This window comes from Pleurodeles waltl, chromosome 6 (assembly GCF_031143425.1).
Source record: "Pleurodeles waltl isolate 20211129_DDA chromosome 6, aPleWal1.hap1.20221129, whole genome shotgun sequence".
Lineage (NCBI taxonomy): Eukaryota > Metazoa > Chordata > Amphibia > Caudata > Salamandridae > Pleurodeles > Pleurodeles waltl.
The window spans coordinates 1,564,693,069-1,564,719,221 of NC_090445.1; the positions used below are offsets into that span (position 1 = coordinate 1,564,693,069).

The 26,153-nt window shown below is 42.6% G+C and overlaps 1 protein-coding gene across 1 annotated transcript in view; it reads right to left on the minus strand.

The window, feature by feature from the left end:
- The window catches only part of BSPRY (B-box and SPRY domain containing), a 75,890-nt gene that overhangs the window by 10,257 nt on the left and 39,480 nt on the right, over positions 1-26,153 (minus strand). The window contains exons 4-5 of the mRNA XM_069241278.1: positions 11,849-11,874; positions 7,851-7,975 (exon numbers count right to left, since the gene is read on the minus strand). Coding sequence (XP_069097379.1) covers positions 7,851-7,975; positions 11,849-11,874 — 151 coding nt within the window. The remainder of the gene's footprint in view (positions 1-7,850; positions 7,976-11,848; positions 11,875-26,153) is intronic.

Sequence of the window (26,153 nt, forward strand, 5' to 3'; positions counted from 1 at the left end):
ATGGGGCTCCCGCTCCTGGCCGCCCGTTACACCCCCTTGGCAGATTGGTGTTTGGGGAGGGGGCGGAACCCTGAGCATGAGGACAAGGAACGGTGAAGTCGGGGAGCTGCCCCCCCTAGGGATACAGGTGAGGTACGGTTCACCTGTGTGGTCCAAAGGAGGTGCAGGAAGGGATCCTGTCACATTGATTTATGGTTATTGAATAAATCTTATTGAAATGGTTTTTATAAATGATTGTAAATATTTTTAGAAGATTCTTTTTTAAGTGAATTATTACTGTTGGTGTTTTGTGAAGTAATTGATCAAAGTTATAAATAAAATTCTTCCAACAAATGAGTTTTGTCGGTCTGCGTGTAGCAGGTGTTGGGGTGAGGGCTTTCTGGTGGTGTCTGAGTTCTATGGTAAAGCGCCCACCCCAAGTTGGGGGGAGCGTGGTCCCTTAGAGATCGGGACTGCCCTGGCCCAAACCCTCCGCACTAGTTGTGCATCTGGCTGGCCAGGATACATCCGCCCTCACGCCTCGCAAGGTGTGAGGGCGGACGTTAGCTGAGGGTGTGTGCAGGGGCAACGTTAGTTCTGGCTCCACCCACCGCGCACCAGGCGGGAGGGGGCTATTTAAGCACCCCCTTCCCCTCCAAAAAGGCTTGGCCTTTTACGGCACGGCGGCGAGGAGTCCTAGGGATCAGCGTTGTCCCACCCACCCACTCCCTTGTTTTTAGGTTGGAGAAGAAGTACTAAAGTAAGCATAACCAACAGAGGGGTCCCCAAGGCTGGGGCACCGGGATAACACCAGAGGTAGGATCCTGAAGACCTGAACCAACCTGCAGATGCACACACCAGCTTAGGGGATAGGGAGCCCAGATCGCTGGGGTGGCCATTGGGCTCCCGCTCCTGGCTGCCCCGTTACACCCCCTTGGCAGATTGGTGTTTGGGGAGGGGGCGGAACCCTGAGGACAAGGAACGGTGAAGTCGGGGGAGCCGCCCCTCCTAGGGATACAGGTGAGGTACGGCTCACCTGTGTGGTCCAAAGGAGGTTCAGGACAGGAAGGGGTCCTGTCACAGTCATTTATGGTTATTGAATACATCTTATTGAAATGTTTTTTATAAATGATTGTAAATATGTTTTGAAGATTCTTTTTTTAACTGAATTATTACTGTCAGCATTTTGTGAAGTAATTGATAAAAGTTATAAATAAAATTCTTCCACCAAATGAGTTTCTTGGTCTACATGTAGCAGGTGTTGGGGTGAGGGCTTTCTGGTGGTCCGTGAGTTCTATGCAAATGAGGCCCTAAGTTTGAAAGGAAGGTACTTTGCAGTAGAAGAAAAGATGAAAACGCTAAACTCAAAGCAGCTGATTTGCAAAAGAGAGCTTGAGGGCACCTGCAAGCTCACTTGACTCATCACACGTGTGACTTTAATGGTCTCCCAAAAGGATTCTCCAGAAAGGAGTTATAGACCAGAGGGAACTAAAAACATAGAGGTGAAAGGTAAATTAAAAAGCTTCCTCTTCTACATAAAACTAAAGGTTCCAGCAGGAGGTAGAATGGAAAATGGAGAAATGTGAAAGAGTACTTAAGAAGCTCCACCAAGCAGATCGGTATCCACAATGGCTTCCAATAGTTGAATAAATTGCAGTTGCATTGTGATTGCGCCTCACATCCGTGACACGGCGCCATGTACACCATATATTCTCCTGTCCTATCCACTCTGGTTAGGATTTTTAGATTTGACCCCAGCGGTACTGTGCGCTGAAGCAAGTGCATGGCCGTCCCCTCATTGAGTTAATTAGTGTAAAAAGCGACTGACTGCAAACTGCGAGGTTCAGCCAGTCAGTGTGTGCAAAGCAACACCTGAATAATCGACGAAAGGGCCTCAAGAGCACAGGCCACTCCGGCTTGCATTTATTGACACTGCACATTGCTCAGGCCCAGCCCTCTGCGGTCCCGCCTCTTGGCAACGCGCTTCTTTCTCTGCCTGGTTTCGCAATTGTTACTCTACCGAGACCGAGTCGTCATCACAGATTCACTAGTCAGTGAACCGAAAACAATGTAAATAACTGAGAAACCGGCTCCGTTCGGGTATCGGCCATCCACGCCCCAGAGATCAGTGACGGGCGGGACGCCTGCATCATAGGTGGGTGAGGTCAGATAGCAAATAGTCTGCATGGGCACCTGTGTGTGTACAAAATGCACATGATAATTTATAGGAAAAAAAACGTGCATATTTACAAGTGGGAAGTTCTACAAAGCGTAAGAAAGCATGCGCTGATTGGTGGGTTCGTGAGCTTTCCAATGTGGAGGGACCCAGACCCCCAGACTAAATTTCCAGCTCTCCGCCACTACCTCTCCTCTTTTCTTGCGCTTTAAGCCTCCCTACACTGACACTGATGAGTGCGGGCCTTTTACCTCCTCTGTCAAAGTTGCAGGTGAAATATTGCCGTATTTAGTGCTTTCTGCAGAGACCGTTGAGGTTATTTCTCCAAACTAGCTGAATCTGCTTTTAGGGGAGCCCTTTTGTAAAGGAAACTGGGGCTAAAAATCTGCCAATGATCATGGGTATTGCTTCAGTGGCAACAAACTTAGGGCCTGATTTACAGATTGGCTGAGGGGTTATACCATCACAAACCATGACAGACATTCCACCCGCCTTATTAGAAGTGCATGAGCTCCTATGCCACTTAGTGAATGAGATATTCGTCTACGTTTGTGACTGAATACCCATCTGACAAACTCTAAATCAGGCCCATAGGGCCCTACCGTATGTTTAGGGCACCATGTAGTCCTCATTTTAAGGCGTCGCCCTGCTTGGGTCCGACTTCACCCAAAGAACAAGTGAAATGCTTCCCAGAGACTTCAATAGGATCACTACCCTTAAGCCCACAATCACCATCTTAAAATGTTTCCTCTCCCATATTATCAATGAGATCAGCCTCCAAAACCAATTGACCTCATGCTCTTTGCAGAGTCAAAAGATTGAGTGGAAGGCTATACTCATTTCCTTGAATTTGAGTGCCATCGTTCACTGAGATACTTATGCCAAACACGGTCAGGAAATGTCAGCACCACTAGATTGGGCGGTTGATCCACCACCATTTCTCGTGGAGTGATCTCTACACCTTGGCAGTGCAAAGTTATTGTGTGTTGCTGTAGGGTGTAAACTATCAACCCAACACCAAAATGGGGCCAATATGTCAACCATGGTGCAGCTGGTAAATCTGCCTCTTTTTGGCATGTTTACTGTTATCACCATCCTCACTCATGGTTTTATTCTACCACTCTGTTACTGCTCTTATACGATGATTTTATTAATCGGTGAACATTGATAAACTCTGCTGTGGACAAATGACACCTGGATTCACCAAGTCTATATTCTTCACTCCAGAAGCAACATAGACTCCAAGTAGTCTATAACTCAGTTTTTCTACTTCTTTCTACTACTTATTCTATTGGCATATTAACTACACACATACACACGCACACACAACCTTGCACACACACAAACAACCACACACACACACACACACACTATAGATGGCAGAGTATGCTGGCTGACTGCCTGAAGTACAAGACCTTACAATTTTCCTCCATCATCCTATTTGTCTATTTTCTTCACCTTTGCAAACAGACAAAAATACCCTTTCTATTAGGCATATATCATAAAGCATTCCTTGCACTGCTGGCAGCACCGATTGCCTCTTGTTATACATCACCATAGTGCTAACATTTCACCCTCCATTTATTATGTTGACATTGTATTTTGTCCTTTGTCCTCATCTCCCTCCTTGATGGTCCCTCAGGCAACATTCACCTGAGGCATGGTCACGCTGGGTGTCAAACTGATCTCCATGACAGAGGTTGTTCTGTGCCCACCCCACGAACCAATGCCAATAGCTTTGTCTATGTTGCATTTCTATGGAAGAAGTTATACTGTATTCTGTACTTGTTAGTACATCTTACCAGTGGGTCCCAAATGCCACCATCTTTAAAGTCATGGAAATCCTCTGTAGTGGCTAACCCTTGTAGATCTATGATTTAGCCGTTTCCCTTTCATGCTTGTGCTCCAATAAAAAAATGCCTAGATTTCTAGCACAAAATGAATTGCTGGACCAAAAAGCTTTTTGATTAGCGAAAACACTTAAAAAATGCCCAGGCCAAAGAACTGGCACAAATAAACCTATGCTCTTCCCATGACAATCACTAAAGATTCACTGGAGAAGCCTATCAAGTGCTATTATTGAAATTACCAGAACAGACCATAAATGTGTAAATTGTCTGTTTGCAACTGTACCAATAAGTGAGAAGGGATTTTATACAACAGCACAAAAGTCAAGCATTCTGAATTTATTAACTACATTACACAAAACATAGTGCGCTTAATTTTGTGTCAAGTGAAAAAACATACTTTGCTAAAATGATCCAAGAAAGAGAATAGGCCAACATAAATCGTGAATAAGATGCAAAACTAAAAAATAACCCCCCCCCCTTCCCGGTGGATCACTTAAATAATACTAATCACTCAGAGGCAGATATTCGCTGACTGTACTGAGATACTTCACAATTATTTATGGTAGCATTGAATCAGTCTTGTTAAAACAAGAAGCCCAGGTGATTATTAGATTGTGAACAGTAGAACTAGGGCATAATGAATTATCTGAAATTAACCATATGTTTTGGTAAAATATTTGAACTTTCTGCCAGTGAATGACACCTATATTGCTTGGAAGGTTCCACCGGCATAACTATGATTGGAAAGAATAATTGACAATACAATTTTTGCCAAGAAAGGTTTTGCACTTATTTATCACCATTTGCAGTGAATACTGGGAGTTATGGGAATTCACAAAAAATAACAATATATTTAAGTGAAGAAATACGAGAAAACAACATCTGTCATCTACGCAGAGGTTTGTCATGGGAAGAGGTGTCACCCACCACTAAGAGAAGATAACACCACTAATAAAAGAAGATTCCTACGACCACCTTTATATTTTATGATCCCATATGTTTTAATTCATGGGACTTCACAATTGCAGCGTCCAGTACAAAAGCACAAGCAACATGTGAAGCTACATCTCCCACCCACACATAAAGATCAAACAGTGTGTGACATCCTGTCCACCAGTAGAAGATGCCAAGATAACCCCCTGAATGGTACCTGGATCCAATGAAGAAATGCACACCGCATGCACTATAGAGACTGACATCCCTTGAACTTTGGAGGCCGATACCCACACATCAGGATAGCACACGGCCTAGGCTGGCATAATACTATTGAGTTGTGGCTCACATCTGCATGCATGCCAACAGTTTGGGAGAGAAAGGTGGAAGATTAAAAAAATAATCTCGGGAATGCATTTTTCCCATTGACTTCTACTTTAGGAGAGGCAACTTCAGGCGGGAGACAGCCAAAATAACGCAATTTTTGGCTTAAAAAACGGGATTTTCCCATCTGAATTGGGGTTAGTGCCATGTATGCACCTGCACACATCAGCCAACTCCTAAGAAATTTTTGCTGTCCACTCAAGATATCAGACTTCACAGAGTAAGGTCAGCATCCATGTCCCGCAGTGCAGTAATTAACTGAGCTTCCATGTGGGGTCAGCCACAAGGGCGAACACCCACAAAAGGGCTAATACATCAGTCCAGGAGAAGCAATAATACACAATTACTTCCTGCCTTAGCACACCATTCAGGACTGCTGATAGCACCAGTCATTAGTATGGCCAGATAATGACAAGAAGGCCTCAGTGAATATGGAATTGCACACCATGCCTGAGCCCCTCCAGAAACATGCTCAAAACCAGGTACCAAATGACTAAGTACGTGAGTGATAACCTAGTAGATGATACACATTGGGATAAAAATGTTAACTTGTTGTTTCTATTTCTTTCCAGTAGAACATGTCACAATCTTGTAACAGGTGAGATTAATAAATATGATTGACTACCATGGGTAAAATGTGGAGGCGGGTCATTAATTAAAGACTCCTTATATATGTTTTTTACTACAATGTCCATCTAGCAACAGAAAAGACATCTGGTATGATGGGGTCTTGTGTCTCAACTGTAAGTTTATGTACATCAGTGTCGTTTTTTGTATTGATTTCGTATTGCTTTTGTCTTTCTTTTTCACCTAGTGTCCTATATTAACTATTGGGCACCTCCCTGGTTGCAAATTGTTTGATATAGGCCCCATTATGAGGTAGAATCGCCTTAGTACAACACATGTTCACTGGCGATAATGTGCATCAATGGCAATTTTTTAAACCCTTGCTGAACCAAATGTGCTGTCCACCTGCCTCTTTGTGCCAGACATTCCATCCAGCTGCCCCCTGAGCTGCAACCCCATTCAGAAGGCAGCAGTTCAGTGTATAATCCATGGTGGAGCTGTGGCCACCTCTTCCTGTGCAAACATTCAATAAGCAGTCCTGCAACAACAGCAATTGGCAGAGGGGACGCCTAATTCAGGGGAAACCCTTCAAAATCATTGACAGCACTTCAGCCCAATACCAGTGTTGATATTATAGTGGTCCAGGACATAAAAAAGTTCAAAAACTCCAACACACACTGGGGAAAAATCTCAATGAATGGGGGATATTTGATATTTATGTGCTACATCTGGCCCCTACTATCGCCTTGATTTTAGTAACAAACCATAGCATGGCAGATCTGGCCCACAGTCTTTTTCCCCATGAGGCAGCACCCACTTGTGAGGTATATTTTCTTGGGATTAGGAGGCAGAAAGATTATTTCCCAGACATTTACTAATTGGTTAAAGAACATGTGGAATTGTAAACAATTATTTAAAGCATACTAGGGTTTCTTCCGGGGAAACTTACAAGCAGAAGCATGGCAAACATATGTATAGCTCATTTTGGTAATTTCTTTTGGAGCCAAAGTCACATATATTGTACAATGTACACAAATGTGAGTCCCAATAGGTAAGGCCAGTGATACAATGCTGCATGGTTAAATAAAATGCTATGTCAGTTAATTTGATGTTAAATTATTTCCTCATTTTATGTTCAAATGTTAACCTAGAATATAAATACAAATAAGTCTGTGTGTCCTGATATATACAATTTCACATGAAGTACTCACTTGTGCCTGAAAAGACACTGTGAGTTCGGAAATGCCGTGCATACCTCCACAGATATGATTATCTCTGATAAAAAATTGATATAACTAGGTTTGCCTCTCATGAGAGTCTCTGTTTGATATGTTCTCCGGTCAGTTTCTAATCTTAGTATCCAATCCACCATCCAAGTAAATTTCCATATGTGACACTTAACTAGGCAGTTCAACTAAGTTATATAGTTTTGGTCACAAAGATCCTAGAAAAATCTCCAAAGAAACGACAGTAACTTCTCCAAGGTCCACACAATTGCTAAATGGTGTAATCCTAACCACAAATACAAAATTCTATTTCAAGGTAAAGAAAGTGCTTTATTATATCGGAGCTAAGTAACTCCAAGAGACCTACACAAGATTATTCGTCTATGCACACCTAAAATATGTAATACTTTAATAAAGCTAGCATTGGCTTCTGGCCCAGAGTTACCTACTCTGCAACCTAATAATGAGCTACGGACAATCTCTAGTAGAAAGAAATTAAACAGAAGTGTTAGTAAAGAATGGGTTATGGCAGGCTGAAATGGACTAACCCTGACCAAAAAATGATTATCATTTCCATTAGGGCAAGTCGATTGCTAAGGGGTTGTAATAAGTGGTGCTGGACTAATGGAAGAGTAGAGGAGGACAGTAAGGCAAAGAGAAACACATCTATCTCTACAAGTAAGGCAAAGAGAAAGACATCTAGCTCTAGAACCTGCTTTTGAAGCTGGGACTGACCTGTGGTACAGCAGAGAACAGCAGATGCCCACAAGCCGTTCAAAAGGGGGCTCTGGACACATCTCTGATTGAAGTTTAACTTCTCGGACTCCTTTGGCTCCAGAATTCCTTCTGCTTCCTCAGTCCTAAGAAAAACAAAGGTTGTAGCAACATAGGTGGTATTTTAATAAATGGAAATCTGTTTCACTTCATTTGGTAACTGATATTTATGAGATTTCACATTTCTCTATGTGCATAACCTGCAGTTAACAGCATGGTGTATGGGACGGAAAACTAAAACATCCATTTTTGTATGTAGTACCAGGTAGTTTTAAACTTATTTCCTGCTTCGGTTTACACTTTAGATTATCTATCAAACACATTAGTATTAACTTTGGGGGACGTGGATGAAGATCATACTATGTCCCTCAATTTTAATATGTGCTCACTATTGTCTCATTTGTAGAGATCCAAGTCACACTGTCCACCACTTGGAGAACGTTGATCCTAATCAGCCAACATGCGGTGGAGGAAATTGAAGCTTGGCAAACGCTTCTGATTGAAAAAATAATCATCACAATGTCAGATCAGTACTTTAGTGTTCACAACGAGTGACCCCATTCTATTAAATTTATATTGAAAGATAATACACAGACCACAATTTGTCAACCACAATTTAAAAACAATATTGGGGTAGTGTCACAGGTATTTTTTCTTGGTTGGTGAATAGTTTCAGTTTTGCCCACTAACAAGACTCATTAAGATTGAATCTCCTGCTTTGCATAACAAAAAGTACCTGGGTACCACCTACTGGATTCAACCAAGCACAAGATGAGCTACGCAGTCAAGATTGGTTAAAAGTGCTAATGCGTTTTAAAATCTGAGACTGCAAGTACCGGCGTGATTCGAAGTATAATTGGCCCATTTATTTTGCTAGAATACCAGAGTTGCTATATGATCTGGTGTATGATGTACACTGAAGAAAGATTGGACTGAATGACTGATGATGCAAAAATGAGTATGTCAGTCAGCTCCGAGGCACATGAGGTTAGCAGGTGTAAAGTGCAGTTGGTATCTGAAAAGTGTTCAGAGAGGGGTTCTGACGGTGACAATGTCACGAATAAACTCAGAGCTCTAAATCCTCCCAAAGCGGACTCCTAGGATCCATCATTTCATTGCCCACATTGTGACATTCTAGTTATCTGGAAGCTGATAAGATATTTTGCCCGTGTGAGCCACAGCTGGTGCCTTGTATAAATGTCAAATAACAATAAAAATATTGTCATCAATGATGTCATTTAACTTGTCATCGATGATGTTATTTGTGATATCATACAACATGCCATGAGAGATGTAAATTGTAGAAGTGCATGATGGGGTTCAGGTTATGGTTAGTGCACTGAAGCATAAGTGGCAAATTTCAGTTCTTTTGTAGGTTCTGTAACCATAACTGTACTTTAATTGTGGGTTTTCAGTATGTAATTAATATGTCAAACTAAGTTAATTAATTTAACTTTAATTCCTATGAGGGGCTCTTTTAATTCCCTGCCTCCGCTGTTTTCTATGGGAGTGTTTTGCAAGAATACCCAGCTGCCTCCTCCTCCACAGACTCCAGACCATCCAGAACTCTGCTGCCCGATTCATCCTTGACCTTCCACGGCGCACGCACATCACACCCCCCTTCAGAGAGCTCCACTGGCTCCCAGTACAGAAACACTGCCACTTCAAACTCCTGACACACATGGAGCTACACAACACCGGTACCACATACCTCAACCTCCGCGTGAACTTTCACCAACCTACCAGACCACTCCGATCTGCAGCACTCTCCCTGGCACACATTCCCCGCATTCACAGAAGCAGAACTGCAAGCCGCTCAATCTCATGCATTGCAGCCGAGTCCTGGAACAGCCTCACGCATTACATCAGAGCCTCCACTTCACTCCTCGTGTTCTGAAAGCAGCTCAAGACCTGGCTCTTCTAATCTACTCCATGGAAACCCTAGAATCAGCCGGTTCAGCCTGACCCCTGAGTCAGTCTCCCAACCTCAACACCTGTTCAGCACCTGGATACCCTTGCGGCTGATAAGCTGTGCTTTACAAATCCTTATAAAACAACAGGACCAGCACCAGCTTTTTCTGGGACAAAGAAAACATTTAATCAATTGGGCAACCTTTGGAGGAACATCCTGAAGATCACACTCAAAATATGACAACTCCACATGCTTTTGATGGTGAAGAGGTAATAAGACCCGAACAATCCTCATAATGTGGTCATTGATGTGTCAGACAGGTATAGTTGGAGGGAGCTTGGAAGCTGGGTGGTAGCATTTCAGATCTGATGACATGGAGTCCTAGAGTACTGGAGGGAGGCCTAGGGATATTCTGTTCCCTTTATCTCACTCCTTCAGGTTCTTTTTTATCCCTGCTTTCTTTCTTTGTCACTGTTTTTCTGTCCTTTTCTTCCTCCTTCCCTCTCCCTTTTATGCCTGATGTGGACAAATAAGTACTGGTTCCTAAACATGGGTGCTGGTGGTCCCCACCACGGCCACCAGTTTAAATTAAATACTGCCAAGTGGGATTTAAGAGGGGTATAGCTACGCCTGAGTGTGACCCTGGATCCACTTTAGATTTATGTGCTCCTAGGGCCAGATGTATCAAAAGTTTTTACCCATTCTATGTCTATGGGAAAATGTGTTCATAAATATGGCCCATAGTTCTTTGCGATACATCTGTGTTTTGTATAGTGTTCACCTTTCAATGTTTGTTTTAACATCAAAGAAATGTAAAAAAATATAAACGTTTATATATATATATGTGTGTGTATGTGGTATTTGTATAAACCTACCCAAAAGGCGGTGAATCGCTTTACAGGGTCAAAGACACAAAGGGGCAGATTTAAGAGCCCCTTGCGCCATAATATTGCCACAATAGTGTCATTTTTGTTATGCTAATGTGGCGATAGTATGGCAAAAACACAGCACCAGATTTACAAAGTGGCGCAATGCATGCATTGCGCCACTTCGTAACCTCTTGTGCCACATTATGCCTACTTCAGGCCTAATGTATGCAAGTGGGGGGGCAGGAAAAATGGTGCAAAGAAATCTAAAAGATTTCTTTGCATCATTTTTCCCAGCATTTTTAAAGCCTGCTCAGAGCAGGTGTTATAAGGGGGCACACCATTGGTTACTATGGGCCCCTATGTACTGTTCAGGGTTAGCACTAACATTTTGGAACTAAACCTGAACGGTACACCAATAGCGTAAACAATTCTGACGCTATTGCCGACTACCCTGCGCCATGGTGCGCCGTATTTTAAATATGGCTCACATATGGTGGCGGTAGTGGGACGCTAACGGGCGCAAGGAAAGTGGCGCTGTATGAGTGCAGTGCCCCTTTTCTTAAATCTGCCCCAACGGTTGCTATGAAAGGAAGCTGATTTGTGCACAGTTACAGTCTATGATTTCAATGCGACAAGTAGCACTAGATGTCTCAGGAAGAAGGTTTAAATGATGGTCTGCCTTTAGGAAGTGACATTTTCAAGCTCCCACGTAGCGATGTTGCTCAGGTCCCTAAACATTTTTTAGGAACAGAGACCAATAAACGAAGGCATGACAGAGACAGCAAGACAGCCTACTGCTGCAATACACGAGTGTTGAAGGGAGTGGCCATTTTAGAGTGAAGCCAAGCACGTGACATGAGGCCATTAACAAGAAGGTGCAAGCTCAAAGTTTGTATGATTTGTTATTACTGTTCAAGTATTACTGAATAACTGTGCGCGTTGCTTGTAATGAAGGAATATTAAAAGGTCACTAGTCTCACTTCATATGTAAAAGACAGGAATGAGTAAAGTAGCTGTAAAACTGTATTTTTGTTTTTGTAGTTATAGTATGCAGAGGACTGTGTGCATTTAAAGGCAGGGTTCGCAAATTAACAGACTCATAAAACAGCAGTAATTCTGCACAGGGTGGTATGTGGGGGTCTTTAACACAAATAAAACTGTAAATGAACTTCACTCACCTCTCGAAAATCTCAGCCTGCGACAGCTGCAAGAAACAGAAACACAAGTCACTAAAAACAACAAATGACCATACGCACGTACCATGTCATACACATTCTAGTACACGTGTCCTCCACAGCGAAGGGAGTGGTTGTATGTCCGGAAATCACTACAAAAATATCGTGCTACAATAATATTCTAGCAAAAATATTGACAACCAAAATATTGTGAAACTAAGTACATTTTGGTATAGACTTACTACTCCACAGTGCTTAATTTGTAAATAAAGAGGTGCCGGTGCACAAAACCCTCCACTTGAACACGCGGCTGCTGTAATTAAATGTGTTAACACGGAATACTGAGGCGGCGCAATCCTGAAACCATCTCGGGCCTCTTCTATCCATTTAAAGCTACTCCCTGTCCAATCAGCCCACTCGTGAAGCTTTCTACGTTCTTCCTTTGTGACGCTTTTTCGTTTTTCCCGTCCTCCGTCTTTCCCATATGTGTCTTTTGCTCGCAGCAAATGCTTGAGGCAGAAGACTAAGGGCCAGATGTACGAACAAATTTTCCCATTGACACAGAGTGGGAAAAACCCTTTGCTACATCTGGCCCTAAGCCCCGGCCCTCAAAAATAAGTGCTGGTGTTCAGCACCGGAAATAACAAGCACAAATTAAGCACTGCTACTCCAAAGTCCACAAATAGGTAACTTGACAAGTGCATATCGTCAAGGTACATACACGTGGAGTTACGTATAGTAAACCCATACGTATATATATATATGTAGTTACCTTTTCAATATTTTGGTAATCGATTTTTTTGCTACAGTATTTTTCTAGCATGACATTTAGAGCTCGATAGTCCGGAGCCATAAGTTTCATATACGGTAAAGACCACATTTTTTATCTTGTTACATTGTCCACAGGTGAAAATCCGATTAAAAATGTTTCTAAAAATAAAATAAAAAAATAGAAAAAGACCATTCGCAACCTGGGCTATATTAGCGAGTGAATCAGTCAGTTAGTGAGCGAGCAAATCAGTGAGTAAGCGAGAAATATGGACGCCTTTAGAGGTGGCCAGAGTGGCAGCTGCGATTATTGTGGTAGTGTTTTGGTACCTCGGGCACTGCTTTTGCTGCGTCTGTTTTCAGGAAGACATCGGTAGAAACAAAAATAAACTGGGCTGTATCTACGAGCCTGTTTACATTCCACTTTTTCTTCTTTCCCTCACTAATCACCACCAGCTAGGAAGTTGTCGATGGATAAGGGCGGGGCTGAGATCAACAACGTGATGACCCTGGTGTCGATGGAGGGCATAGAGAGCGAGAAGGCATTTCCACCCTCGCCCTGCATGTCTGTGAATCGGTTTCACATGGGGCACCCCACTTGGGCTGCACAGTGTCACAAACTGCCAAAGTGATGTTTCTAGGACTAGTGTCTGGATTCCAAGTGCTGTACATCACCGGACTCAGAACATGGTGCAGACGAATCGGTCACAATAAATTCAGCTGCACAGGTGCAAAAAAGATTCAACCGCTGTTTATTTTGTGCTGTGATTACAAGTGGCGGGCACCAGCACCCACTTATGGGAGCTAAGATGTATTTTTTGAGCATCAGGTTTTGATTTACAACACCCAGAGAGAGCAGGAGAGAAAAGCAGAAAAGTGACACAGAAGGAGCAGGGAAAAGATAGGAAAGCAATGGTAAATGGAGAAATCGGGAATAAAAACGAACTAAAGCCACAGAAGAAAGAGAAGTGTTGGAAAAAATGAGAAATAGGGTGGGATCAAGACCAGGCAGTCTCGGAATTGCACAACTCCAGTGTTTGACAGCACCAGTGGCAGGCTCCTAAGTAAAACTTTAGGCCCCTCTGGTTAATAGTATTTTTTACCTGTCAATCACTGGGCTCCTTCATGGCAGCAGGAAATAACAGAGACATTGTACGTTCCTGATCAACATTGGGTAAGAAACTCAGCTTGCTTGGCAACCTGGATAGCACTTATATATATTAATTTCTGGAAAAGGAAAAGGGTGGTCTCTGCCTGATGACTCTAGGAGGTACTGCCTTAGTTGTCGATTCATTTTCTTGAAATGTTCAGCTTCCAAATCACTTTTGTCGAAATGAATATGTTCCAGCATGGATGTGTGTGGAGCTCAGTGAATACAGGCAGTATGTGCGCAGCTGGGCAGTAAGGGGAAGAGGTGTTGCAGGTTAAAACTAATAAGAGTTTTATGAAGCAGGCACAGGATCTCAAACGACCATCTAGTATTTGATATATATTTTTATTTTTCACACTTTAATTATTTCTTCAGTTGCTTGATTAACCCTCTGTTTGGCTTGGATATTCTTCAACTCAAGTTAAACAAAAAGGGACAGATGACGTGCTTTTGTGACTCTCCGTGAAATGATGTGTTTTCTTAAAAGTACAGGTTAATGTGATAGCCCCATTTTTAATAGGCTGATGGTTGTCTACTCAGCAGTTTGGCAGCCACAGACACTCTGCAATGGAGGCAAGGGAAGTACATGTTTTATTTGGAGAAGAGGAAACGCCTCTGCAGATCGACAGAGTAGATAGTGGACAACTTCTGTAATTGCATAAATTAGAGAGAGGGTTGGCACAGTGCCTTATATGACACCCAGGGTGTGCATCTAATCTAGAGGTGACCTAAGGTTCAAAATCAGGGATAAGCATGATCCAGTAACAAGCAGTGGGACCTCTGTTGACTGCCTCCAAGACATAGCAGGAGGCTTTAGAATCTGTACTGGACGTCTCACCCTCATATGACTATCCCATGCAGTATCCTGTACATTGAGGAGCATTTGGCCTTCAAGACTTAGCAAGTTCTTTACTTTCTACACTGGAAATGGAAGGTGACACAGTCTTGTCTAATTGTGAATCTAGCTTTCAGGATTCCTCACCTTGCAGAGGTGAATTTGTGTTTACTTTACATTCCTCTAGAACTAAAGATGATCCACTTCGATCGTCTATGCCAGATAGGAGGGTAAAAAAGCAGAGATGAATGATCTTTGAGGCCCTCCACTGGAGAACCATTTTTTATTAGTTGGTTATAATTGTAAATTAAATCACTGAATTACCAATAAGATATTACCAGAAGTTCCCATTGACTCTTGCGACTGATGTGCCTGAGAGTGCAGAAACATTAGGGAGTCGCTGTGCTTTGTGTTGATTTTTCATCCAGGAAGAAGGGTGGTATTTGATGTTCCTCAGTGCAGTCTTTGCTCCTCCACCACATGTACATTTTGACATATGCTTGGCTTAGGCTCTGATGTATTGGAGCCCTCTTCAGTGGTTTCATAAGAAGGGTAGTTAGTGAACATTGCATGTTCAAGGAGATAGGCAACAACGCCTGGCAAACGTCTTGTATTTAAAAGATGCTGATTTCAGAGAGAAGTGAATTCCATGTTTAAATATGGCGAGCAAGGTTAGGCATATGGGCTAGAGGCTTAGATCATGTCCACTTCGTTCACAACATATTCTGTGTCATTACACTACATATTTACAAATACAGCAGTCTATAAAACGGATAGGAAGGTATAAGGAGGATTCAGGATTACTATATGTGACCTCGATATATTCAGGTAAAAAGGTACGTTTTAAGGCCTCTGTAATCTACAGCTTACTGACTGGTTGGTTGCATAATTTCGGCTTTTAGTGTAAATGTCCCTTTGGAATCCTTTAGGATAGTGTTGGAGCAGATCATATCCACAAAAGAGTTGCTTAGATCTCTGACATCCTAGATTGCTGTCCTGCTGTCTTCCTTTCACACAACGTATCTCAGTAATTTTGGTTGTGGCCCTGTTATGCATGAAAAAATAGTACATTTTCCTCTATGTGTTTGAATGTTCTTTTCAAATGTGAATGTAATTGCACTTTTAATAACGATGTGGTGCATATGTGAATTGTTAATGGAAAATTCTCATACGTCTGATGTGTTTTAAGGAGTATACAGTATTCAAAGAAACGATGCTACTACAAAATTTAATATCCGAAACTGAAAGCTAAATACAGAACACTTTTTCATTTTTTTCTACATTTATATTTTTTTATTTTATTATGAATATTACAAACCATTTGGTGTCAGTGTGAAAAATTGATAGCTTTTAATGAAATGATGATTCGATTTGGTTTCATAGCAGTGACGAATTAAATATAGTTTAATTTCTGCATGAAAAGGTCACCACAAGCTAGATGGTAGAAAAACACTTGCATAGTCTGTTCAAATATTTATAGCAATACAAAGGATGAAAGGACCTCTAGACATATGTGGGTAACGTTTTTGTTTATTATAATCAAACTGAAGATTAATAAATAGATGAATTGGGAACCATGTGCTAAATAGGAGCAAAAGAAGAGTCAGAGCACACCTGGTGGTTTGCGGATGGAAAATTGTAGCGTGGACACGAGAAAAAAGAAGCAATGACAAGCCAAAAGTTTTGTCTTTGCTGTACGACACACATAGACAAACAAAGCTACAGGCACACATAGAGAACTAGGAACACCTGTGTATTTTAAACTACCTGTGGTACTAAAACTGGGAATCGGATTTTATGTTGCTGAATACAGCAATTGTGAAAAGAGCAACTAAGTTGCCCTAACTTAAGCCTGGTGATGCCATGGTCTCTAGATAGGAGTGTGACTGACCCAGATGGAGTTAGAGTTTATATTCTCTGCTAACGCCAAATTTGCCAAACATAATGGGGCAGATTTATGGAAATTGGCGCTGCACTGAGTGCAGCCGCACTTTCCCTGCGCCCCTTAGCACCAGTGCTTAATTTGTGCTTGTTGATTCTGATGCTGAGCACCGGCACTTATTTTTGAGGGCCGGGGCTTATTCTTCTGCCTCAAGCATTTGCTGCGAGCAAAAGATACATAGGAAAGAAGGAGGAAGAGAAAAAATAAAAAGCGTCACAATGGGAGAAGGAAGCAAGCTGCAAGAGTGAGCTACAGGTGCAGGAAGTGTCTTTAAATGGATTGAAGAGGCCCGAGACGGCTTCAGGATTAGCTGCCTCAGAATTCCGTGCTCGCACATTTAAATGCTGCAACCCCGTGTTTAAGAGGAGAGCTTTGGGCACCGGCACCTTTTTATTGACAAATTAAGCACTGATTAGCACCCCCTACCGCCACCATGTGTACGCCGTATTTAAAATATGGCGTACCATGGCGCAGGGTAGGGGGCAATAGAGTCATTTTTAATGACTCTATTGATGTACTTTGCAGGAGTAGCACCAAACTGTTGGCGCTACTCCTGCAGAGTACGTAGGGGCCCATTCTAAAGACTGGCAGCACCCTTTTAAGGCATGCTCTTGAGCTGGCGTTAAAAGTGGCATCATAAATGGCACAAGGAAATCCTATAGATTTCCTTGCACCATTTTACTGCTCCTCTAACAGTGGAACGCCCCCTTTGCATACATTATACCTGGTGCAGGCATAATGTAGCTCAAAGGGTTACAGGTGGCGCAATGCATGCACTGTGCCACCCTGTAAATATGGCGCCCGGATTTTGGCATCGTTGGGCCACATTAACGTCAAAATAAATGATTTTAATGTGGCGCAAGGTGGTGCTAGGGGCCTATAAATAGGCCCCAAGATGCCCTAGAATGCTTGTCAAAGAGACACAAAGACCATGTTACGAGCTGGCCAGAGTGGTATCCCAAGTCGGATGCTGCTTCAGATAATCTTGCATTGCTCAGTATTATTGAAAGCTGATTTGCCAGGTTTGGGAAAGCCGGGCTGGTTCTGTTAGCTAGATTTTAAGGTCTGTACAGACTTTTAAGGTTAAGGATCGGGCAGGGTCTGTGGGCATAAGTACAGCCTGATCCTCACCCGATCCCCTTCTGTCGCACAGGCGATGATAATTTCTCCCTCCCTGCAAGCTCACAGCCTATACCTTCTCCTGGACATTCCTCCCACCCTTCCCCCACACAGGCCCTTCGGCTCCCAGTGTCCACCCAGTGTAACCTGCCTGCACAGTTATTCTCTATTCAACTGGCTTTTTTCGTGATTGCTCAGTACTGTTGGGGTGTTACCACACGGCACCAGTAACCACAGGCGCAGAGTTTGCTCCATGTCAGTACCATGCTGCTTGCAATCCGGGTCAGAGTCTTCTGCATGATCGTGCCAGGTAATAACATAAGAAATGTTCACTGAACTGCATTTCCAGACGTGCAGTGGAACGTCTAACTTACGCACAAAGCAAATCATTACAGGATATACAAGTGCGCATTAAACGAAGAGTCTGCCATATATTTTGAAAAATGTTGTTTTCCCCAAGACAGCAAACAGCCGGGCAACACAAATAAAACATCTCTAGGTGGACTCATCTTAGTGCTGCACAAAAGAAATGCCATATGCCTAGGTACGATGGCACAACTCGGTACATTACGGGGACTCATAATACCAATTAACTAATGGCTGATGAGCGTGATTAATTTGATAAATGATATCTACAACATCCAATAGCTGAGAAGGGATGAGTTCAGTGCACCACTCTGTATAGAGTGCTGAGGTCAGTGACACAGCAAAAGCTTTCTCTGCCAGGCCTAAAACCTTCCCAAGAAGTGTGACACACGCATGATCTCTTCATCTGAAACACACTTCATCCCAGACAAATAAAGGTTCTATGCTCCCTTGTTTGGGTGGAACAGAGCACACGTCCTCTGATTACATGTCATCAGTGGATGACATAGAGCCATCTCAAATAGAATGCTTCCACAATGGAAATACTCACATGTGGCGATCAGAAAAATTATGACCTGCTCGCTGCCTAGCCTGACGATCTGGGAACATAACCTAAAGTATCTAAGGAAGTAAGAATCCTCAGAACTATCATGGACTCCAAGCATCAATGAATGTCCAAGTGGACAAACTAGCAAGATCAAGCTTCGTTACTATAAAAACTGTGCAACTCATCTTCCCCCACCTGGGATTTCCCCACAAGGTCCAGACTACTATCTCTCTTGTTCTCTCTAAACCTGATAATGTCAATAGGCTCTACCAAGGATCATCTTTTAAAAACAATGAAAAGACTACAATGGATTCAGAACTCTGCCACCAGACTACTCTTACATGTAAAGCCACAAGCCCACATCTCCCATGCTTTGAAAGCCCTACATTGGCTACCGGTTGCCAGAAGATCCACATTGAAGCTGCTTTAAAGTGATACATGGAACAAGGCTACTCTTCAGCAGGAATAAAAGCACTAAATCCATTCAACAAAGGAACCTCCGCTCTAGATTGGCACCTCGCCTTAGTGGTACACCCTTTTCTGGTCAAACAGCTAAACTATGGAACTCTTAACCCTCAACAATAAGATCAATGGATAACTCTTATCTCCAGAAGACTACTCAAGAGTTGGCTCTTCCCCACATAACCACATGACTCAAACATAAATGTACTGCATATTCCTGTATATATAGGCATTTATTTGGATTCTATATGTGCATTCTAAATGTGTATAATCATTATGTTTATCAATATATAGATATTCATTATTTCTGCTTAACAAATGTACATATTACTTATGGTTATATTATTCTATGTTTAACATGTATATAGGTGACTGCATAAATAAGTAAATGTTAATACAACTATATACAATTACTTCATTATTGAACAAAAAACTATATAAATTAGCTTAAAGTTCAGCAACACTTGAAAGTCTGAGTTTACTAAATACAACTTAAATCTAGATATATTACCTTCCTTATACATATATACCTTCCATGTACGTAGATATCTCTATATTTATTTCTTTACTCCTAATTCAGCATCTCCAATGCACTACCCTATATCTAACCCAATTCCTCTCTCAATATATCCTCTCCCTCCACTCTCCAACTCATTCCAAACCTCATTCTACCACTCTGCCCAGTGCACTACCCTACTCCTCACCATATACCTCTTTCAACATATCCTCTATCACCACTCTCTGACTCATTCCCTTTCTATTACTATTATCCCTAATTTAACTCTTTCTAGACTGTTCACTCCTCTACCCCTCCTTGTATCATCTCAGTCCTCTTTTACTATTGAGATCCCCAAAAAAGACATTCTAAACCCTTCCCTCTGATCCTCCTCTTCCTTTACTCATCCCAAACCTCTTCGTACTGCTATGATATCCAATTAAACAATTTCTAAACTCTCCCCTCTCCTATCCCTCCACTATCCTTTTCAATCCAACTAACAGAATCACATGTCCACCGCTCAAATTAATTTCATATTTCTGTACACTAATTCACCACTAATTTTGAATTTTTGAGTACCAGAGTAACGTGCTACTCACCAAAAATATGCAGCGACCTTACTTGGCGGCAGTCATGCCTCAAATCTTAGGAGAGAAACACTTACCTGACAAACCTTATTGATTCTCCCTCCCTCGACATATCATCTTGTTTATTAAACAATCTGATGTTTCCTCTCAGCACAGTGGACCACTACATAAAGAATTAAATACATTTATGAGGTTGCATATATGTACACAATATGGCACTCTGACTCTGGGTAAGTTCAGACAGGGCCACTCTTAGAAGCAGGATCCGAAAAGGATGCCACTTGTCTAAATCCTCTGTTTGACGCTTTCTATATGTACCCTGGCCATTCACTAGAACCTTAGGATTCTTACTACTGGAAGCATGCCTGAGAACAGCCAAATCCTGGGAAGTGAGACATCTTTCAATGACCGGTTTGTGTGATTCAGCAGTAAAAACCTCAGAGGAAGGAACTGGCATAGTGATTTCCACTGAAAGGCCTCTCCTCACCTATGTCCCAGGCAACTGCCAAAATAAAAAGAAGGCACACAGCTCAATGCTGCATGGAACACCTATATCTTCCATCGTTCACCCTTGGAACATAGTAGCCGACTGGAGAAGGGTCACGGCTTCACCATAACTCATGTCCAGGCTTAAACCATCTGTGTTTTAATGTAAAGAAAAAGAGAGTTCTGGAATTCACTGGTATTACGTAAGTCACCACCCATAATTCCCAAGAGAAGAATTCAGACAGAAATGTGTCCAGACTACTGACCATGAGCCAAAGAGCTTTGGCCAACAGTAATTATGGATCAATTTAAGCATTTCAGCAATCACCTGTGCTGTCTTTTTTAAATGATTTTATTTAAGGATTTTAAGTGATAAAAATATTTTTTTCGAGTGGTAGGTACCTGCTGTCGCTGTCCTAATGTTCCGCACTTTAAATTAAAGACTCGCATTAGGCTTTGCAGTCGGGGGTATCGCAGGTTTTCTAATAAGGGGCAAACGAGGAGAATACATCTGAGGCATCTCAGAGTATTCAGCTACTCAGTGCCAGACGTTAACCATACTTGCAGGATTAATGGTCTTAATCTGCCTGAGCCTTGCTTGATATAGAGATATAATGAGTGATGTGGGCTCTGCAATATCTGTTTCTGCCACCACATGTGGTACTATTACAGTACCGTGGTGTCAATAGTAAGCAAAGTGGGCTTGTGCACAGCTATAGTACAATTCTGGGTCGGGTACTTCCAGGCCTCCCTCATGCTTCACCAACGTGGCCCAGTTTATCCTGAGCTGCTGGGCTGCCCATATAGGTCTAGTTAGGTATGCCTGTAGTGTTGTGAAGAAGTGGTTTTTGAGGTAAATTAGGATGTTTGTAAAGTAATATAGGAACTTGGGCAGCACTACCGTTTTTATGGGCGAGCGCAAAGCGCTCTGTCCATAAAGTAATCCATCTTTGGGCTTCAAACCACACCCAGGTCACGTCAGTCTCTTTCATTGGTTCCTGGGCTTGCTCTTTAAAATCTGCTTGCTTTCATTTGTGAAAGGCATGCATACGTCATGCCTTTTCCGGTGTTTAGCCCGCCTACACAGCACCGGTAAGCTACTAGAAACATACGAGGCTCGATGTTTTGAGCCTGGTTTCTGGAGTACTTTATCTGTTAATTTTCCCCTCAGCGCGATTGCGCTGCATTTTACATAGCGTGATTGCGCTGTGTTTTTTTTCTTTTAATTTGTGTGGCAAGAAAAGTTAGGTTAGGAGTTTACAACGCAAATAGTTCCAACTCGAGCAAATGCGAGCCCCGTTACATTGAAAATGCTTGTTATTATTGCTATTTTGCAAGCACATGTTAGGAGGCATTTAATCCAGCGCTCAATTTGACCCACAACATTATTAATGCAATGTTATTATTTTAATTTAGGACCGCATCAGGATCCCGGAGTATTTTGCTAGCTAGATACTTTACTGATGCAGCGCCCCCCATCAGCGGGTATTCCAAGTCGCACCAGCATGTACTGGGGGTTAAAGAAGACAGAGTTTATAATGAACTCTAATTAAGTGCTTATTCTCAGGAAAGGCCCTGGTAATGGGAGTTGGTTTAGTGTTTTTCACAAAGAGCGATCTAGTTTTACACTGGTAGATTTGCTATGGACCATGAGAACAATCTCTGTTGTAGGTCACCACCACTCCAGGTGAGCCTGATCTAGTTCACACTGCTTGCTCTGCATCAGACTATAATTGGCGGCCATGTCATGTACCTAGTGTCCAAGGTGCTGCCCCACACTCGGCACCTCTAGATAGTCTCCATGTGAACAATGGCATCCCCGTTTTACTAGCTTGGGAACGCAAAGCACTATTCAATAGCTGACTTGGCTCCTAGGAGACAGAGCAGGCAACAATGTGCAGGATGCATTTGTCAGATATGATCAAATCGGAAGCAGATTTTCAGGTTCCTCTGCCCCAAGCAACGCACTGCTCTGATCACCTGCTTTCCACTTATAAACAGAGGGATCAAGATAGGCTCTGCGAGAAAAGCGCCATGTGGCAGTCTCCCTCCCGCGACCCCAAGCATAGATAAGAAGTCCGAGGAATTGTGCAGTTCTTGAGCAGCTAGTGCATTTTCAGAACAATCGGGAATTGAATATAGAAACACCCCAAGGACACCTGGGAGGTATCCCGTTTTTCCTTCTAGTGGTGTCGCCCAGGTTCTACACATTCTGGGTCTGGTTTTTGGGAATGTCTATTTCCGCAGACTTAAAGGGCTGCCCAGAGCAGAGAAACAGTTTCTTTACCCAGGTCTGCTTCTCTAACAATCATCATCAACAAGCATTCTAGAATGCTGCTTAGCTTGATGATGTCAGCTGCGGTTTGAGATGTATTGTGACGTCATTCACTGGGTAGCCCCTTTAAAAAGAAGAGCGCTTGCCTTATTATGGGAGCAATTCTGAGCCATGTACTCTGTTCAAAGTTCTGATAAACAATGCACACCCAGTGCTCCAGAAAAGGTGTGCTTAAATTAGAAATGTAATAGACGCCTCTGATTTTCATTTTTTAAGGACTCTTTCACTTAAGTAATGTGAAAGGTTATTGTTTACTTATAAACTTTCATATCAGTATTAGTCTTGTGTTGCAATTATGCATTATGCTGCAAAATTCACGAAATTTGCAAAATTTCACAAACTTCGTGCCATGCATAGTTGCAATACTTTGTGCTGTGTCTGACTGATTGCAGCAGCAAATGTCTTCTAGGACATATTTTCTCCTCAATCTAGACCCCTTGCTGGTACCTCACGTTAATTTTGAACACTATGTATGCTCTTTGGTTCATATTTCATGTGAAATACTGCAATTTTTAGTCTTCTGAAATTGTGCTTAATTGTGCATTGTTTTTGTGAGATTCTATGAAATTTAGCAAAGTTATATTTAGCGATATCGCACAAGCCCATTTCTAATCATAACAAACGTCCACATCATCTGATCCATCGACACAGGGCTACACCTTCCGACTAAACGCTGTGATGGAGCTGTGCCATTACTGCATCACGCGCCCACATGTACTGGCAGAGATCATACTGAGAGGTACAAATGTTTTGTTCTCATCAAACTGAATACAGTGGCACCAAGCGATGGGCATTAATGCAAGCCCGGTGCCAGTACAACGTTATACTAAAAAAAGACCCCCATCAAATTGAACATTTGGAACCCCAGAACTATTCGAGTCTTGTGGTCAGAAGAACTAGGACATATCAATTCTTGATCAGTCCATAAAGACCAATCTTGCAGTCTGTTTCAGTCCAATAAATATCTGTAGCTGTAGCAATGGTTGATTGTACGAGGGCGAGGCCAAGGCCTGTGGAGGCACTAAAGCTGCGATTTAATGGCACCTGCCCTTTACAATGTATTCAAAGCTCTCAAGAGGATTGTGTTTGCCTTACTGTTAACGCTCTATATACCCTGATAAAAGACCAATAGCCGGGCAGGAGCCTATGGTACACGGTGAGTCACACAGGAGACTGGGCACACTGAAGGAAGGGCTGGCAGCAGGTTAGCATGAAAGACAGCGGGGTTCTTTACATCCACAGCACTCTAGGCATGCTAGATGGTGACTGCCTCACCCAATGGAACTACAGCCCACCCAAGCTCGCTTCAGGCAAGGCAACGCCATGCCTTCGTGCCGCTGTAGCGATTAAATACCCACGGTGACGTAACCAGAGCCAAATCTGGACATGTGGTGATCCAAATGCAGTGTGACCTTGGTTAGTGTCAATAATTTTAGCTGACTACTGATAGCCTGAAAAGTTTTACTCGCGGTGTTTTTCTTGATAAAATCTGTGGCTATTTTATATCGCCACATATTAATTCAGTGCTTTCCATCAATGTTTGGCTGTATCAGTTCAGAAAACCCCAGTAAGGGCAAGACTGGGGGTGGTAATATATGTCATGTGCATAGGGTTGCAGGTGTATACAGGAATGACTGGTATGTTAATGTCCCTTCCAGTTCAAAACGTTGAACAATTAGCCGAAAAGCTGTTTTTCCACTTATCAGTACACACTTTCAACAGTAAGTGGTAGAGGAAAACACTTAAAAAATGTTTTCTACGGCTGCCCTTGGCACTCCTGACTAACAATTGAAGTAAACAAAAACAGAAAGGCCATGTTAAAAAATAATACAAACGATTTCATTTAAAGTTGTACTGAAGAATCATGTCCGGGCCTTCACAGAATCTTAAAACGTGAGCAGATGCAGAGGAGTTTATTCTGAGAAAGGTGACATCCCTAAATGTCTATTACATCTACTGTGCTGCCAAACTCTTAACAAGGCAGTTCAAAGTTTGATTATCAACAAAACTTTCAGGTTTGACAGGCTTGAGGAAGCCAAACCACTACAAGACACATAATAAGCCGACGGGGTTTCCAAGCAACAGGAATGGTCTGGTGTTGCAAGCGGCCGGCTCCATTAAGGGGACGGGGTTCAGCTTCCCACGGGCAGTGGCGTAGTCCATGTGCCATGGATCATAGTGAAAGGAAGGAAATGGGTCCCCTGGACGCTGTTTGAACTAGGAAATACAGCAATTATCAGTGTTCAGTGGGCCCCAGTGCCACTACACCTGCTGCACCAATGGAAGCTACACCACTGTCCTCAGGCTTAAGCAGTCTGTCTTCTCTGGCCACATGTCCCACCAGCCAATCAAGAGGACGTGTACTGGTGACGTGACCCGGCGAGAGATTCAAGGAGTTTTGGAGGGGCTCTTGAGTTGCAAGTCCTTAGCCATATACACAAATGTCCAAAGAAACGCAGGAAGGTTTACTCCCGGGATTTCACCGTTCATTTTTACAAGATGTCTTTTCAGTGTTCCTTTTCTTCTTACATGTCATATAATGCCTTATTTTGTGCCGAGTTTGTTGCCTGATATTGGAGCTTATCTCACGGAAGCCACCTATCGAAAGAACTCCTCAACGTTCTGGGCTCATTCACCTCATTCACTCTGTTATGCACAGGTTTCCACCAGCCTGACCCACCTTAGGAATGTCCATCAGTGCAGTTTCACTCCTTCCTAAGGCAGCACTGTGTGGTAGCGCATCCTCTAAATGAAGCTTGGAGATCCAACTACATTTTTGATATTTACTCAAGAAGAGATGCCACGTACATCTGTCATTTTACTTTAAAAAACCTTTAGTCAGAGGCTCTTGTAAACTGTGGTTTGCTTATAAACTGTGGTATCCAGACCATAAAACATTCATATCTCATATTTTCTTTAGTCAGAGTGCATCATTCTCATTTAGAGCACTGTTGTAAGCAGATGTATGAGCCAGCAGCAGATAGGCACTGTGCTTTCATAGGCACCAAAAGGGATAACATTGATAGGTGCAGGCAGAGAGTCACTGGTGTGGCCGAGGAGGACCCATTGGCCTAGACCTCCAGATCAAAGGGCCCCCAGATTTAGAGACTTGTTAATGTTTTAGAATTTGCTACAGTTATGTCTCACAAGCAGGGAAGTCTGCTGATCTCAGTAAACTGAGTATAGTGAAACCAAGGGGTAATGGTTCTATATAC